Below are 12,330 nucleotides of genomic sequence, written 5' to 3'. Positions count from 1 at the left end.
ATATAATTTCTGTAATTTTCTATCAAGCTTGGTTAAAAGTCTGCAATGCATTTGTTTTTTCAAAGATTTTACGTATTTCAACCATTCCTAAAATTCTCAACCATTTAAAATCAACGCTTTTCAAGTTAATGTATAGAGATATTAAAATACAACAGTAAATAAAGACAATATTCATGTCGCTCGTAACATGTCAAAATTTTATTTTTTTTTGAGATTTTTTAAAACCAAGACATGAACATTCTATCTGGTTTCTCACAAAAATAAATTTTTAATTCCCAATTGAAAAACCTGAGATCTTGATGAACAGATAGGATTAAGACTTTCGTATTTGAACATTGTTATATTGTCAAGATAGAAAAAGTAAACTGATTTCTAGTAAATTGCGGAGAATGCTTATAAATATACACACACATATATCGAGTATGTATATATCTATTTTAGAGATAGAATCGTGATTTGGCTAAAAAGAGATGTTACCGTTCCACCACATCGAATATGATTTAGCATATCAAATTTTTTGTTTTCTGTTTTGAGTTTGGTGATTAACTTGATAAATTTAGCCAGCTTGTGACTCATTTTATCATTGACTCTTTCATAAAATCAAGTATTTTATTGAGATTTTTTTTATAATAAAAAGTTGATCTTCTTTAAATGAAAAGTGCGGTTATGCACTTCTTGATCCATTTTAATATAGATTAGTCTAAACATTTTTAAGAGATGGGAAGAGAAAGGTATAAAAATAAAAACACCACTTTTTTTTTCCATCTTATTTATTAACGATATTGTACGTTTTAAATTGTCATATATTTAAAGTGAAATTATCCAAGCATTTAAATATTGTTCAAATTCACTGAACATCGATAATTTATCAGAAACATTATTTGTTAAACAATAATTTTTAACATGACTTATATTATTTTTCTTCAAAATAAGACTTATTCATGAAAATATGTGTATATTATATTTTTTTTGTTAAGAAATAAGTAGTATTATAGAATTTTTAACCTTACTTACATCTTATTTTTTGAAAATTATGTTTTTTCTTAAAAATTAGCTAATTCTAGAAATTGAACGCTGACAAAAAATTATTTGGTGTCCTATAAGAGTAGTGATGAAATTAAAACCGTCCCCCACCTCACGGGAGTAATGCTTTTTGACTTTGAGCAACGGGGAAGAAATATACTATTCTCAGGAAATTGCTCCAATATTTATTTTTTAATGTTTCAATCTTCAATGACAAACATTGGTTTCATTGCTTAATTTTTTTTCTTGAAATTTTCAGCCATGAACCAATTTAATTTATGAGGATTGGATATTTTTAAAAATCTTTCAAAAATTTAACATTCATTCCGTTTCATCAAAAATATTAATTTATTATGATATCAATACAATATCTGTAAAGTGCAAAATAAATTTAGTTTGTTAAAAGTTTAAAATTAAAAATTCGACTTCCAGGCCCATCTAATAATACACGAGCACTCAATCCACTAAACCACCGGCAATTGGAACCTATATTTCACTTTTCAAGTTCTTTTGAAAAAATAATGAAAGACATTATTCGTTGTTTATACTTTGAACATAATTTAAGAGCAAAATATCTCACTTTAAAAAGCAATATGAACATGCGCATTACATTTTAAAAGTATAGGGCTTTGCGTAATTATTCGTTGTCACTGTTTCTTAAAGCTAGCCAAGGCACTAATTCAATAATCAATAATAAAATGAAAAAATTATCATAAATTAGCTCAGCCAAAATAAAATTAATATTAAATTTCGCTTATTCCCCGACACTAAATTGAGTAGTTATTTAAACTACAACTCCTGTTTATTAAGTATATAAAAAGACATAATTAATTAAAAATTAATTAAATAATAAGAACTTCAATCAATCTAACGAACTGATAAATTTTTTTATTCCTGGCCCGACTCGAGGCCGACCCAACCCGAAACCCGATTTACTGAGACAGAAACCCGAAAGTGACACGAATATCACCCGATAGACGCGAAATGACCCAAAATTAGAATTTCATTTCTAATAACTTCAATTTTCAGTTTTATTCAATTTTAAGTGATTTTAGCTTGACCCGAAATCGACCCGTTACACGAAATTGCCACCTCTACTCTGAGTCACCGATTTTTAGAAAAAAATATATAAAATAATCGAAAATCTTTGGACTAGATTATTGACAGTTTGCAGATTTGGAGTTGAAAGGCAATGACCAAATTACCCAACTAGACAGCAAAACAACAGAAAATACATGTTTGTCCTGTGCGATTAAATCGGAAGACTGCTCTGTTTCGCTGGCTTCTACCACAAATCACCCCTCCCCCCTTTATCCCCTTCCACTTCCACAACGTGGTCTTATACACACACCTATACTTACAACTATACACATACCTATACTTACGCCTATACATACAGATATTCCTATATATGTTTATATTCTCTAGGTGACTTGTGTTGTTGTGCCTCGAATCATTTTTGCATTAGCAGATCTGGATGACGGATCAGCAGCGCAACAGCGGTGGGAGCTCGCCGGAGTCGGTGGTTCCGGCGAGGGATGCGGCGGTTCCGGCGACGGAAGTTGCGGTGAAGTCCGGGAGTAGTAGTGGGAGTGAATTGGATAGTAAGGAAGCTATGGCGAGTTCGCTGTCTAATGGCGGTGGAAGTAATTCGTCAGGTATTTGTGTTTTTGAGAGTTTCGATGTTTCTTGTTTCGGTTATTGAGTTGAAGTTGTGTAGATATGTGTTGTTGAGTTGATGTGTTTGTGTGTGATTGATGGAATTGAACTTCATTGTTGAAACGGAAGATATTTATGTGTATGTTCTGTACGTGATTTGTACTTGTGGCGAGGTAGTGTCTGTGTGTGTTTTAGAGAGAGAGGGAGTGTTTAGAGAGAGAGGGGGGGGGAGAGGTATTTGAGAGAGATTGGGACTGAGTTGTTCAGAGAGAGAGAGAGAGAGAGAGTAATTGAGAGAGTGAGAGGGAGAGAGAGGGCAAGGAAGAAAGGGAGTGTTTAGAGAGAGGGAGAGAGAGTTTTTGAGAGAGAGTTCTTGAGAGCGAGAGGGAGAGGGAGAGAGGGGGGACTGGAGAAATGTTATGCCTGGTTTAGCTGGAAAGAATTGAATGAAATGAAAAAAATGTGAATGAAATTAAAGGTGATATGATGGGTTGTAAGAGACGGAAGTGAAAAAGTCTGAGAATTGCTAATTTTGCTAATTTTCTGTGGTGAGGTTTGGGAAGAAAAGGAGTAAGGAGGATTAAAGCATTCATGTAAAAATTTGTGGGATTGTGTTGTAATTTAAATGCGTATAATATAAAATGGAGGGAAGAATGAAAATTATTTGTGTATACAGTTTTTTTAGTGGAAATTATGAATATCTACCTACAAAATAGTGGAAATATATATTATTCTAGTTGCACCTTCATTCATTACATGGAACATCAAGAACTAGGCTTTGACGTTAGGAAAATGTGACATCACTATACTGAATATGGTGTTTGAGTGCTTATTGTATTTGTAGGTACTGCATAAATTTTTGAATATTGAATGTGAAACTGTTAATCTTTGATGTGGCAGGCAATGCTAGCAGAAGTTTTCCGAGAGTTAATACTTTACCTGTAGAGTTTTTGAACTCAGACAAGTTTATGCCACCTCCAAGCCAACTTAAGTTAGAAAGATCAAAGACTGAGAGACAAAAGCATCATAACATAAGGGCTGAAGACGCAGCACAAATTTTTGATGATAAACTTCCTATCAAGGAGAAGGTAAATAATAACTGTGTATAATATAATTTACATCAGTACATTGCTAGCTCAATTCCTTTTTCTTTTTTTGCCTCTACAAATTTGTTTTTATACAATTTTAGTATGTGGACTCCAATGGCATTGACAACAAATTTGTACAGGGTTTGTTTTTGTGCACATACAATTAGAAATTGCCTTTGTGAAAGGTTCGAATTGATATTGTAAACATGCAAAGCTTTAAATGTGTACATAGGAATTGCCTTAGGTATATTTCATATAATGTGATAGATGCACTTTCAAATGTACCTTTACTCTCTATAAGTTCATGTTTGTGTGATTCGCAATTTTTTTGAATGCACGATGATGAAATATGTGAACATGCATGTCTGCAGACTGCAGATCATGCCGTTGATCGGAGCACACCCTTTGACCTTCACATATTCTAGTATAATCATAAGATTAGTCTAAGAAGTTTTCCTTTATCAGAAAGCGAATCTGTATTATGTTTCTCAGAGTAACACTGTACTGTCTTTCCCTCTTCCCTCCACCAAACAAAAAAGAGAGTAGGCTGACGTCATATTGGTAATCTGAAAGGAGAAATGAACCAACCAATACTGTGAAGGCTGTATTTGATTGTGTAGTAGTTACAAGAGAATTTCAGACCAAGGGGCTTCATGGGTCTCAAAATTAGGTCCTATGCTATTTGAGATTTTGCAATTTAAACAACACTGTTTTGGGGGACCAAGGCCACACCAATAACGCTTCCGCGGGCGTATCGCACTATGCTGAAAACTACTACTATGTTTATGCATGCAACCCATCTAAATTTTTTTGACTGCATATATATATGAACTATTACCCCCTCTGTCCCTCTCATTTCTTTACACTCTTTTTGCATTGCTCGACACGCATTTTAAGGCGCATATAAAATATAGTTCCATAATTTTTTTTTGAAATCTTTCTTTTTTGTATAAAAGTTTAGATAGTCAATTTTTATTTAGACGAAAAAAAGGTTTAAAATAATTTATCAAACTCTATCTTATGAGAGTATTAGAATGCGTGCCAAGCCCCCGCCCCCCAATGTAAACAATTGAGGGGGACGGAGGGAGTACTTTGTTAGTGTACATGTGCAGGAATCATTTATACCTATAAGATTAAAAATGAGTAATGTATATTTGTAGTCTCTTAGTGCGCTTTAGGGATCGTTTGGTTTGAGAGGTGGTATGTGGTTGGAATTAGGAATCGGGTTAGTGGGGTATAGGGATGAGGTATCATTTCTGATATCATCATGTGTTTGGAATGAATATGTTTGATTTTAGATAACTTTGAATAATCAATTTTAGTTAATTTAAAATTTTATTTTTATTAATTAATATTTTTATATTTCTTTGAGCTGTTGGTTTATTTTTGAATAAAAAACATATTATGTAATTGTATAAAGATAAAGCTTTCACTTTGCTGGGAATGGAAGATAAGCGGTATCCGTCCATTGGATTGGTTCTTCTTTTACCGAAGATGTCACTCACCAGCGACAAAGATGATATAAGAAGAAATCATACCATGCATGAAACCCACCTCCCCACTTGGGTATGAAAAACTCATACCTTGTGGGTTTGAGGTATGAGTTTCAAAATATTTTTTTTCTTAATCAAAACTGGATATGAGTTTGGAATGAATAAAACTCATACGTGATACCTGAACTGCTTGAACTAAACGACCCTTTAGAAGAGTTTGAACCAAATGACCCTTTAGATCTCTCCATTAGTGGACCCAAGGTGGGACTAGGACCACTATCTGAAATCTTAGGCATACCATTACCGACCCAAGCTTTAAATAATAGTATGTAGTACTTGATTTATTAATCATATTAGCTACTAATTGGGTTGATCTACAGTTTTATTCGGTAGTAATTGCTCCCATTCTAATATTTATGTCTTGTCATGTATTTTATGTTTATACTTTATAGTATAATTGTTGTCATTTATTTATTGGATTATGTGTACATTTTTGATTAATACACTTTTAATACATTTAACCGAAATGATTAACTGGATACCAAAATAGTTTAGAATGATATTATGAATAGTTTTTTATAATCTTAACTAGTAATTAAAATCAAGATATTTTTAAGCAGTTGAAGTTTAACAACTGGTAGGTTGGTAATAAATCCCAATTGTTCTAAACATAATTTTAGTAATAGATGCTGAGAGCAAATAGCAGTTGAAGTATAATGTACTCACCCCTATATGAGGTAATTACAAACTAGGTCTGTAGCTAGGTCCTTTTGTTTCTGACATGGTTCTGCACATTATGTTTACAATGTTTCTTTGTTGATGCATCAAGCAATTTTGTTACTTCTAGTGTAGTTTATAACAATATTTCTTATCAAGCGTAACAATAGAATTTCATTTAACATTTGAGCAATTACAGCTAAGCCTATTGAAGAGAATAGCTACAGTGAAAGATGACGGAACCGTAGAGTTTGAAGTCCCCGGAGATGTTGCTCATCAGGCACTCAATGTTCCGCCTGAGAGTGTTTACAATGAAGTTGATGATGATCCTCTTGACTCGGCAGACCTTCAAGATATTCCTCCTCTACAAATTGTAATTCTTATAGTTGGTACACGTGGTGATGTGCAACCCTTTATTGCAATTGGAAAACGGTTACAGGTGCTATGATTTCCTTATTATATTATCTCAATTATCAAAATATGCTACTAAAAATACTGTTCATTTTAGTGATGATGAATATCCGCAGTGGACAGTAGTCCCCAACTTACTACCTAATAAAGGGATGGTACTGTTGAATAACTTGGTGTGAGCCTTTTACGTAATTGTAATGCTTCTTTGTTTGTGATGCAGTACTATGGGCATCGTGTTAGGCTGGCAACTCATGCAAATTTTAAGGACTTTGTTTTGACCGCTGGGTTGGAGTTCTATCCTCTAGGTGGAGATCCAGTGGTTCTTGCAGGATGTATGTTACCAAAATCCTTCTCTCTTTTGGAACTGATTTGAGAATCTCTTGTCTGGACCCAGTGATGCTTATTTGTATTTTTGTTGAGTGCTTGTTATTATCAGCTTTAAATGTGGTTAGAGTACACGTGAATAGAAAAACAATACAAATTTACACGATCAGTGATGGGCTGAAACTTAATTGGTTTTCCTGAGGTTTACTGGGTATAACATAAATGCCTCTACGATTTTCAGATAATTGAATACAGGAGAAGATACCGTGTATGGTATATTTTAGTAATAATGTCTTGTGGTAAATACAACATATATAGAAGATTCCATTTATATATATTCCATAAAAAATGTAATAGCATATGTTGCTCGCGCATACTAATAGTCTTGTATCTTGTTAACTGCCAACATTCATTCGATAAATATCATAAAGACTGCTGTTAAAAATTAGAGTATTTTAATTTTATATTACCATCAAATGTTGGGCATTAGACAATGGAAATTCAAGCTCTGACATTACTATGAATTTTATGTCTCCAAAGTTCGTATGTCTAGACACTTCACTGGAAATAAGAATATGAAATACAAAAGAGATAGATATTTGTGTGCTTGTGATATCTTTGAAGATGATTTCTTGTTATAAAAATCATAGTACTTCACAAGTTTTCCATTTACGTAGTCTACTCAGACTGCGTGTCCACGATGGGATATAATAGTATATTGATGTCATGGTTGACCTTACATTGTTTCTCATGTTGAAATACTTACTAATTGTATAGTACAAGTACTTATTAAATATCTTTCACAAAATAGGAGGTGCTCATTTAACTAATTTAACATAGTGATCTCTGGCAAAAATAAATGAATTAACATAGTAATTTGTGTTTTCTTCCTGCAGACATGGTTAAAAACAAGGGATTTTTGCCATCAGGACCTTCGGAAATACCTGTTCAAAGAAAGGAATTAAAAGAGATTATAAATTCTTTGCTTCCAGCGTGCACCGAACCTGATGTTGATACTGGAATACCATTTAAAGCAGATGCTATTATTGCCAATCCCCCAACATATGGTTAGAGTGGAAACAGAATATCGTTATCTCATCTTATATTACGCTGCTGGAATTTTCAAATATACATATGTGTCTGCGCCCCTCACTTTAAATCATGGTGTACTCTGTTGGATATTGTGTTCCAACTTTCTGGTATTTATATATCAGAACATTGTAATTGCCACCTGTAGAATATCGTCATCATGCCTTATATCATGCTGTTGAATTTTTCTGATATACATGTGTCTGTGTGCCCCTCGCTTAGTGCACCCTGTTGGCAATTGTGTTCCAACATCTGGTATTTATCAATCAGAACATTGTAATTGCAACCTGTAATTCAGATCAAATCTGAGTCCGTAGGACTAAAGTTGGTTGCTGCTCTTAGCTACTGGAAAATATTAAACTGTTCATAGCCTGGCTACATTCTTCTCTTCTGAGGTTGAATATATTCTTGGAGTTGTTATTTAATACGGATTATCTTGTTTCATCCATATACTAAGCTAAAAATGGCCTGATTGTAATTTCTGTTTGCTTTGTTGTCAAGTAAAAATGGTTCCACATTGACACTATACTTAGCGCTATTGTATCTTGTGGCTTGAACTGACCAATTTACTTTTATTAACATGCTTAATTCTTTTTCACTTGCGGGTCATAAGCTGCTGTTTTTAGTTCGTAGTTGTACCATATTCCCCCAGTACATAGTTTACCACTCATTTTTTATAAACACCTTTCAGGACATACTCATGTGGCTGAGGCACTGAAAATACCAATTCACATATTCTTTACAATGCCATGGACGTAAGTGTTGTCTGGGTAATGGAGTCTGTTTCTAGTATAATAGGATTATTCACAGTATTTTTATTATTATGAACCTTTTTTCTCCTTACATTGAAGTAAATGTATTTTTCCTTCAGGCCAACTAGTGAATTTCCACATCCTTTATCTCGTGTTAAGCAACCAGCTGGATATAGAGTAAGTTCGTTAAATTACAGAATTTTGAAATCTGTTCTTGGGTTTAGTAGTTTGAACATTCCTTTTGTGATAAAATTATTTTCATTCTTATTTATGTGAAAGCAGAACTAATTCGCAGCTAGCAGATTCAACCATTTCCTTATTAAATACCATATTCATTCTATGTATAATTGTATGGTGATTCAGTACAAATTCTTCTCCTAATATTTCAGTCTAATCACCTGTGTAAACTTGAATGACTACTGCAGTTGTCTTATCAAATAGTTGATTCCTTAATCTGGCTCGGAATCCGAGACATGATAAATGATGTCAGAAAGAAGAAGTTAAAGTTACGACCAGTCACATATCTAAGTGGTACTCAAGGATCTGATTCTGCTATTCCATATGGATATATTTGGAGTCCGCACCTTGTTCCTAAACCAAAAGGTAACTACTTCAGATATGTCCATTTGGTTCTACTTCGTAATCTTTTTTTTAGATGGATATTTTTGTAATTAAGACATTGAATATCTCATTTGTTTTGCACTCTTCAAGTACATATTGGATAAGGTGACATCTTTTATAGATTGTTCTGCTGAGGAGATGATTATATTGGAAGTTTTATATATTAATGGAAATTATATGACGGGGACAATTTTTTTGCGTGCCCTAGCATAGGTCTTTTACGAATCTATATATTGCGCTCAATCTAATTAGAGTTACTTTTTTCGAAAATATATGGCGGACCTTATTAATACAAATGCAAGCAAGTACTACAATCCTATAGATATAAAGAAAACATGCCAAAGCAAGCATACTATTATATTGTGTAGAAGCTATGCACTTTTTATTGGTAAGTGATACTTATTAATTTTGCAGATTGGGGGCCTAAAATTGATGTTGTGGGGTTTTGCTTCCTTGACCTTGCATCGAATTATGAGCCTCCTGAATCACTTGTCAACTGGCTGAAAGCTGGCACAAAGCCTATTTATATTGGATTTGGTAGCCTTGTGAGTTTTTTTGACTTCCTTTCAGATTATGTTCCTTGGCCGTGCTACCAAAATGATACTCCTGTTTCTATTGATGCTTATGCTTCACCAGGATATGACTAGTGTTGAAATAATTTTTTGAACTTTACATTGTTTAGCTGCTCAAATTGCTTTCTGATCACCTATTTATGTCGAGTTAAGTCTGCACCCGGCAAGTGTTTATTGTTGTAATGAAGTGATTCCATTAGAAAATACAAACATTGATTGTTATCTAGGAATAAATTCATACAATGTGAAACTCACCAGTCATATGGTTGTCCACTTTTTGTAAATATGAGTCAAGTGAGTTTGTTCATATGATACATATAAAATTTTGGTGCCGTTTAAATATAACATTTATTAGTATGACTCAAAGTGAATTTTTTCATATAATACATCTAAAATTTTGGCGTCCTTCAAATATAAAATTATTAGTATGACTATTTCACAACCAGTTTTGTGTATCCTGCTAAATGTTTTCTTGAGATGCAATTTTCGTTTGACATGTTTATCTCATTTCAGCCTGTTCAAGAGCCGGCAAAAATGACCAAAATAATTGTTGATGCCCTAGAGATTACTGGACAAAGGGGTATCATTAATAAAGGTTGGGGTGGTCTTGGTGAATGTAAGTTTTCTTTCTTTTTCAAACTAGCATTTTCAGGGCCTTCTCCCAAGTATATAATACTTTTGCCTCTTGAGTCCTGCATTGAAAAGTTTTTTTTTGTTACATTTGTTTTCTAGTGGCCGAACCAAAGGACAATGTTTACCCGCTTGATAACGTTCCTCATGATTGGCTATTCTTACAATGTGCTGCAGTGGTAAGGTTACTTAATTGCTGTGAAGCATAATCACACTGCTATGTGTATAGCTAATTTTTTTGTGAAAAATCAGAATACTAAAAGTTATTTGGATTAAGCTGCGTAACAAATCTGAACTATATATAGGATTTCATAGCCTGCTATTACCTTCTGGATCCAATAAAGCCTACAATTTACATGAATCTGTATTTTTTCAAGGGTTGGAAAATTGAACTACAACATGAATGTTTTGATGATTTTGCAAAGACACGTGTGTGTTTGTGGGGTCTCTGTAAATTGTTCTCTTATTCTGACAAATCTTATCACTTTCTCTTCACTGTTAGGTGCACCATGGGGGTGCTGGGACAACAGCTGCTGGTCTCAAGGCAGCGGTATAAGCTAGAGCTTTATAATATTATCAGTTTTCACTCTATTTGTTTATACTACGGTGATTCTAATTTAATAATTGTGATTTCGCTGCAATATAGTGCCCAACGACCATAGTACCCTTCTTTGGCGACCAAATGTTCTGGGGAGAACGAGTCCATGCAAGAGGAGTAGGACCCACACCTATTCCAGTTGATGATTTTACACTTCCCAAGTTGGTTGATGCAATCAAGTATATGCTAGAGCCCAAGGTATTCTTCTAATAATTCGCAAGGGATCTTTTTTGTTCTAGACATGTTAGAGACTTATAACAAAATTTGCAGGTAAGAGAGAATGCAATAGAACTTGCGAGGGCAATGGAAAATGAAGATGGAGTGGCAGGGGCCGTACGAGCATTCTTTAAACAGCTTCCTAACAAAAACAAAAAGAATACACCTGAGCGTGAGCGTGAGCGTGAACCAGCGCCATCAAAATTCTTCTTGAGTAAATGTTTTGGGTGTGCTTAGATTTTCATTTCCGTTAAAAGTTTTGCAGTTTTTGTGTATTCTCCATCAGTGTAATTAGAAAATGATGTCGCTGCTGGTAAATATTTCTCAGCTTCAATACTATCACAATTCGCTAATCCGCATCAACTCCAATTCCAGTTCTTGTATCTCAGGTTTTTGTTAAAATGAATTCCATCTAATTTATTTTTTTTTGCATTCAATTCAATAGTTCCGTGCAGTTGTTATCATACCTTTCCTGGCTTCCACTTGCTTGGTTCCCCTATTGGTTGTGGAGGGGCCATGTGAGTTTGAATTGAGGTGTAGTTGACACACCATCTAGTTAGAACAGAAGAGCTTTATTTCAATTTCGCTGTGAATTCTACCCTCCAACCAAATATCCGGGCAGTTGGTCGGGAAGAGAAACAAGTCCTCCGTAATAAATACGGGAAGTTATTACAGGCGTTGAGGAAGATGGTACAATACTATCAAATTCAGGGTGTGAATTAGAATGTGGAATTTTTATATCGGCGGGGTGGATCTAGTAATAGGTAAGGGAACACGTCTAAGACGGGTTTTTATCATTTTAAATTTTATAAAATTATAGAAGTGTCTTGTAGAATTTGAACATATACAGGTATTTTTTGAAAATATGCTCAGTGCCTTTAGGAAAATAATCTTAAATTCGCTGTACATGTGTATGAGTTGAAAGGTTGCAGAGGATAACGTGATACGCAGACAACGAACCCGTGACATATAAGTCCGAAATCATCGATAAGCTTTCGGAACGTTATCAACAGAAATGCATTATTATTAGATCGAATAGGCGGATAGGTGTTTGAGTTTACCGTACGTCTTGAAAGTTGAAAGTGCTTCAGAAAAGTCTATTTTTCTAAAGACAAGTTGTTTCCTGAAACTCGGTCG

The 12,330-nt window shown here is 34.0% G+C and overlaps 1 protein-coding gene across 1 annotated transcript; it reads left to right on the top strand.

Annotated features, from left to right (window-relative positions):
* The first annotated feature begins 2,214 nt into the window (after positions 1–2,214).
* Positions 2,215–11,617, top strand: LOC108204309 (sterol 3-beta-glucosyltransferase UGT80A2). The gene is made up of 14 exons (XM_017373682.2): positions 2,215–2,681; positions 3,583–3,770; positions 6,180–6,419; positions 6,612–6,723; positions 7,612–7,782; positions 8,496–8,559; positions 8,676–8,733; positions 8,982–9,159; positions 9,592–9,722; positions 10,263–10,365; positions 10,482–10,558; positions 10,882–10,929; positions 11,026–11,175; positions 11,248–11,617. The coding sequence occupies exons 1-14, from the start codon at positions 2,501–2,503 to the stop codon at positions 11,428–11,430; spliced, it is 1,884 nt and encodes a 627-aa protein (XP_017229171.1). The 5' UTR covers positions 2,215–2,500; the 3' UTR covers positions 11,431–11,617.
* The last annotated feature ends 713 nt before the right edge of the window (positions 11,618–12,330 follow it).

Source organism: Daucus carota, chromosome 1 (genome assembly GCF_001625215.2).
Source record: "Daucus carota subsp. sativus chromosome 1, DH1 v3.0, whole genome shotgun sequence".
Lineage (NCBI taxonomy): Eukaryota > Viridiplantae > Streptophyta > Magnoliopsida > Apiales > Apiaceae > Daucus > Daucus carota.
This window is presented reverse-complemented; position numbering and strand designations above follow the sequence as displayed.

Excerpts from the sequence above, each read along its gene's own strand:
- LOC108204309 (XM_017373682.2), top strand. The coding sequence starts at position 2,501 with ATGACGGATCAGCAGCGCAACAGCGGTGGGAGCTCGCCGGAGTCGGTG. Across the intron at positions 10,559-10,881 it reads TCTTACAATGTGCTGCAGTG|GTGCACCATGGGGGTGCTGG; the intron begins GTAAGGTTACTT and ends CTTCACTGTTAG. Across the intron at positions 10,930-11,025 it reads CTGCTGGTCTCAAGGCAGCG|TGCCCAACGACCATAGTACC; the intron begins GTATAAGCTAGA and ends GCTGCAATATAG.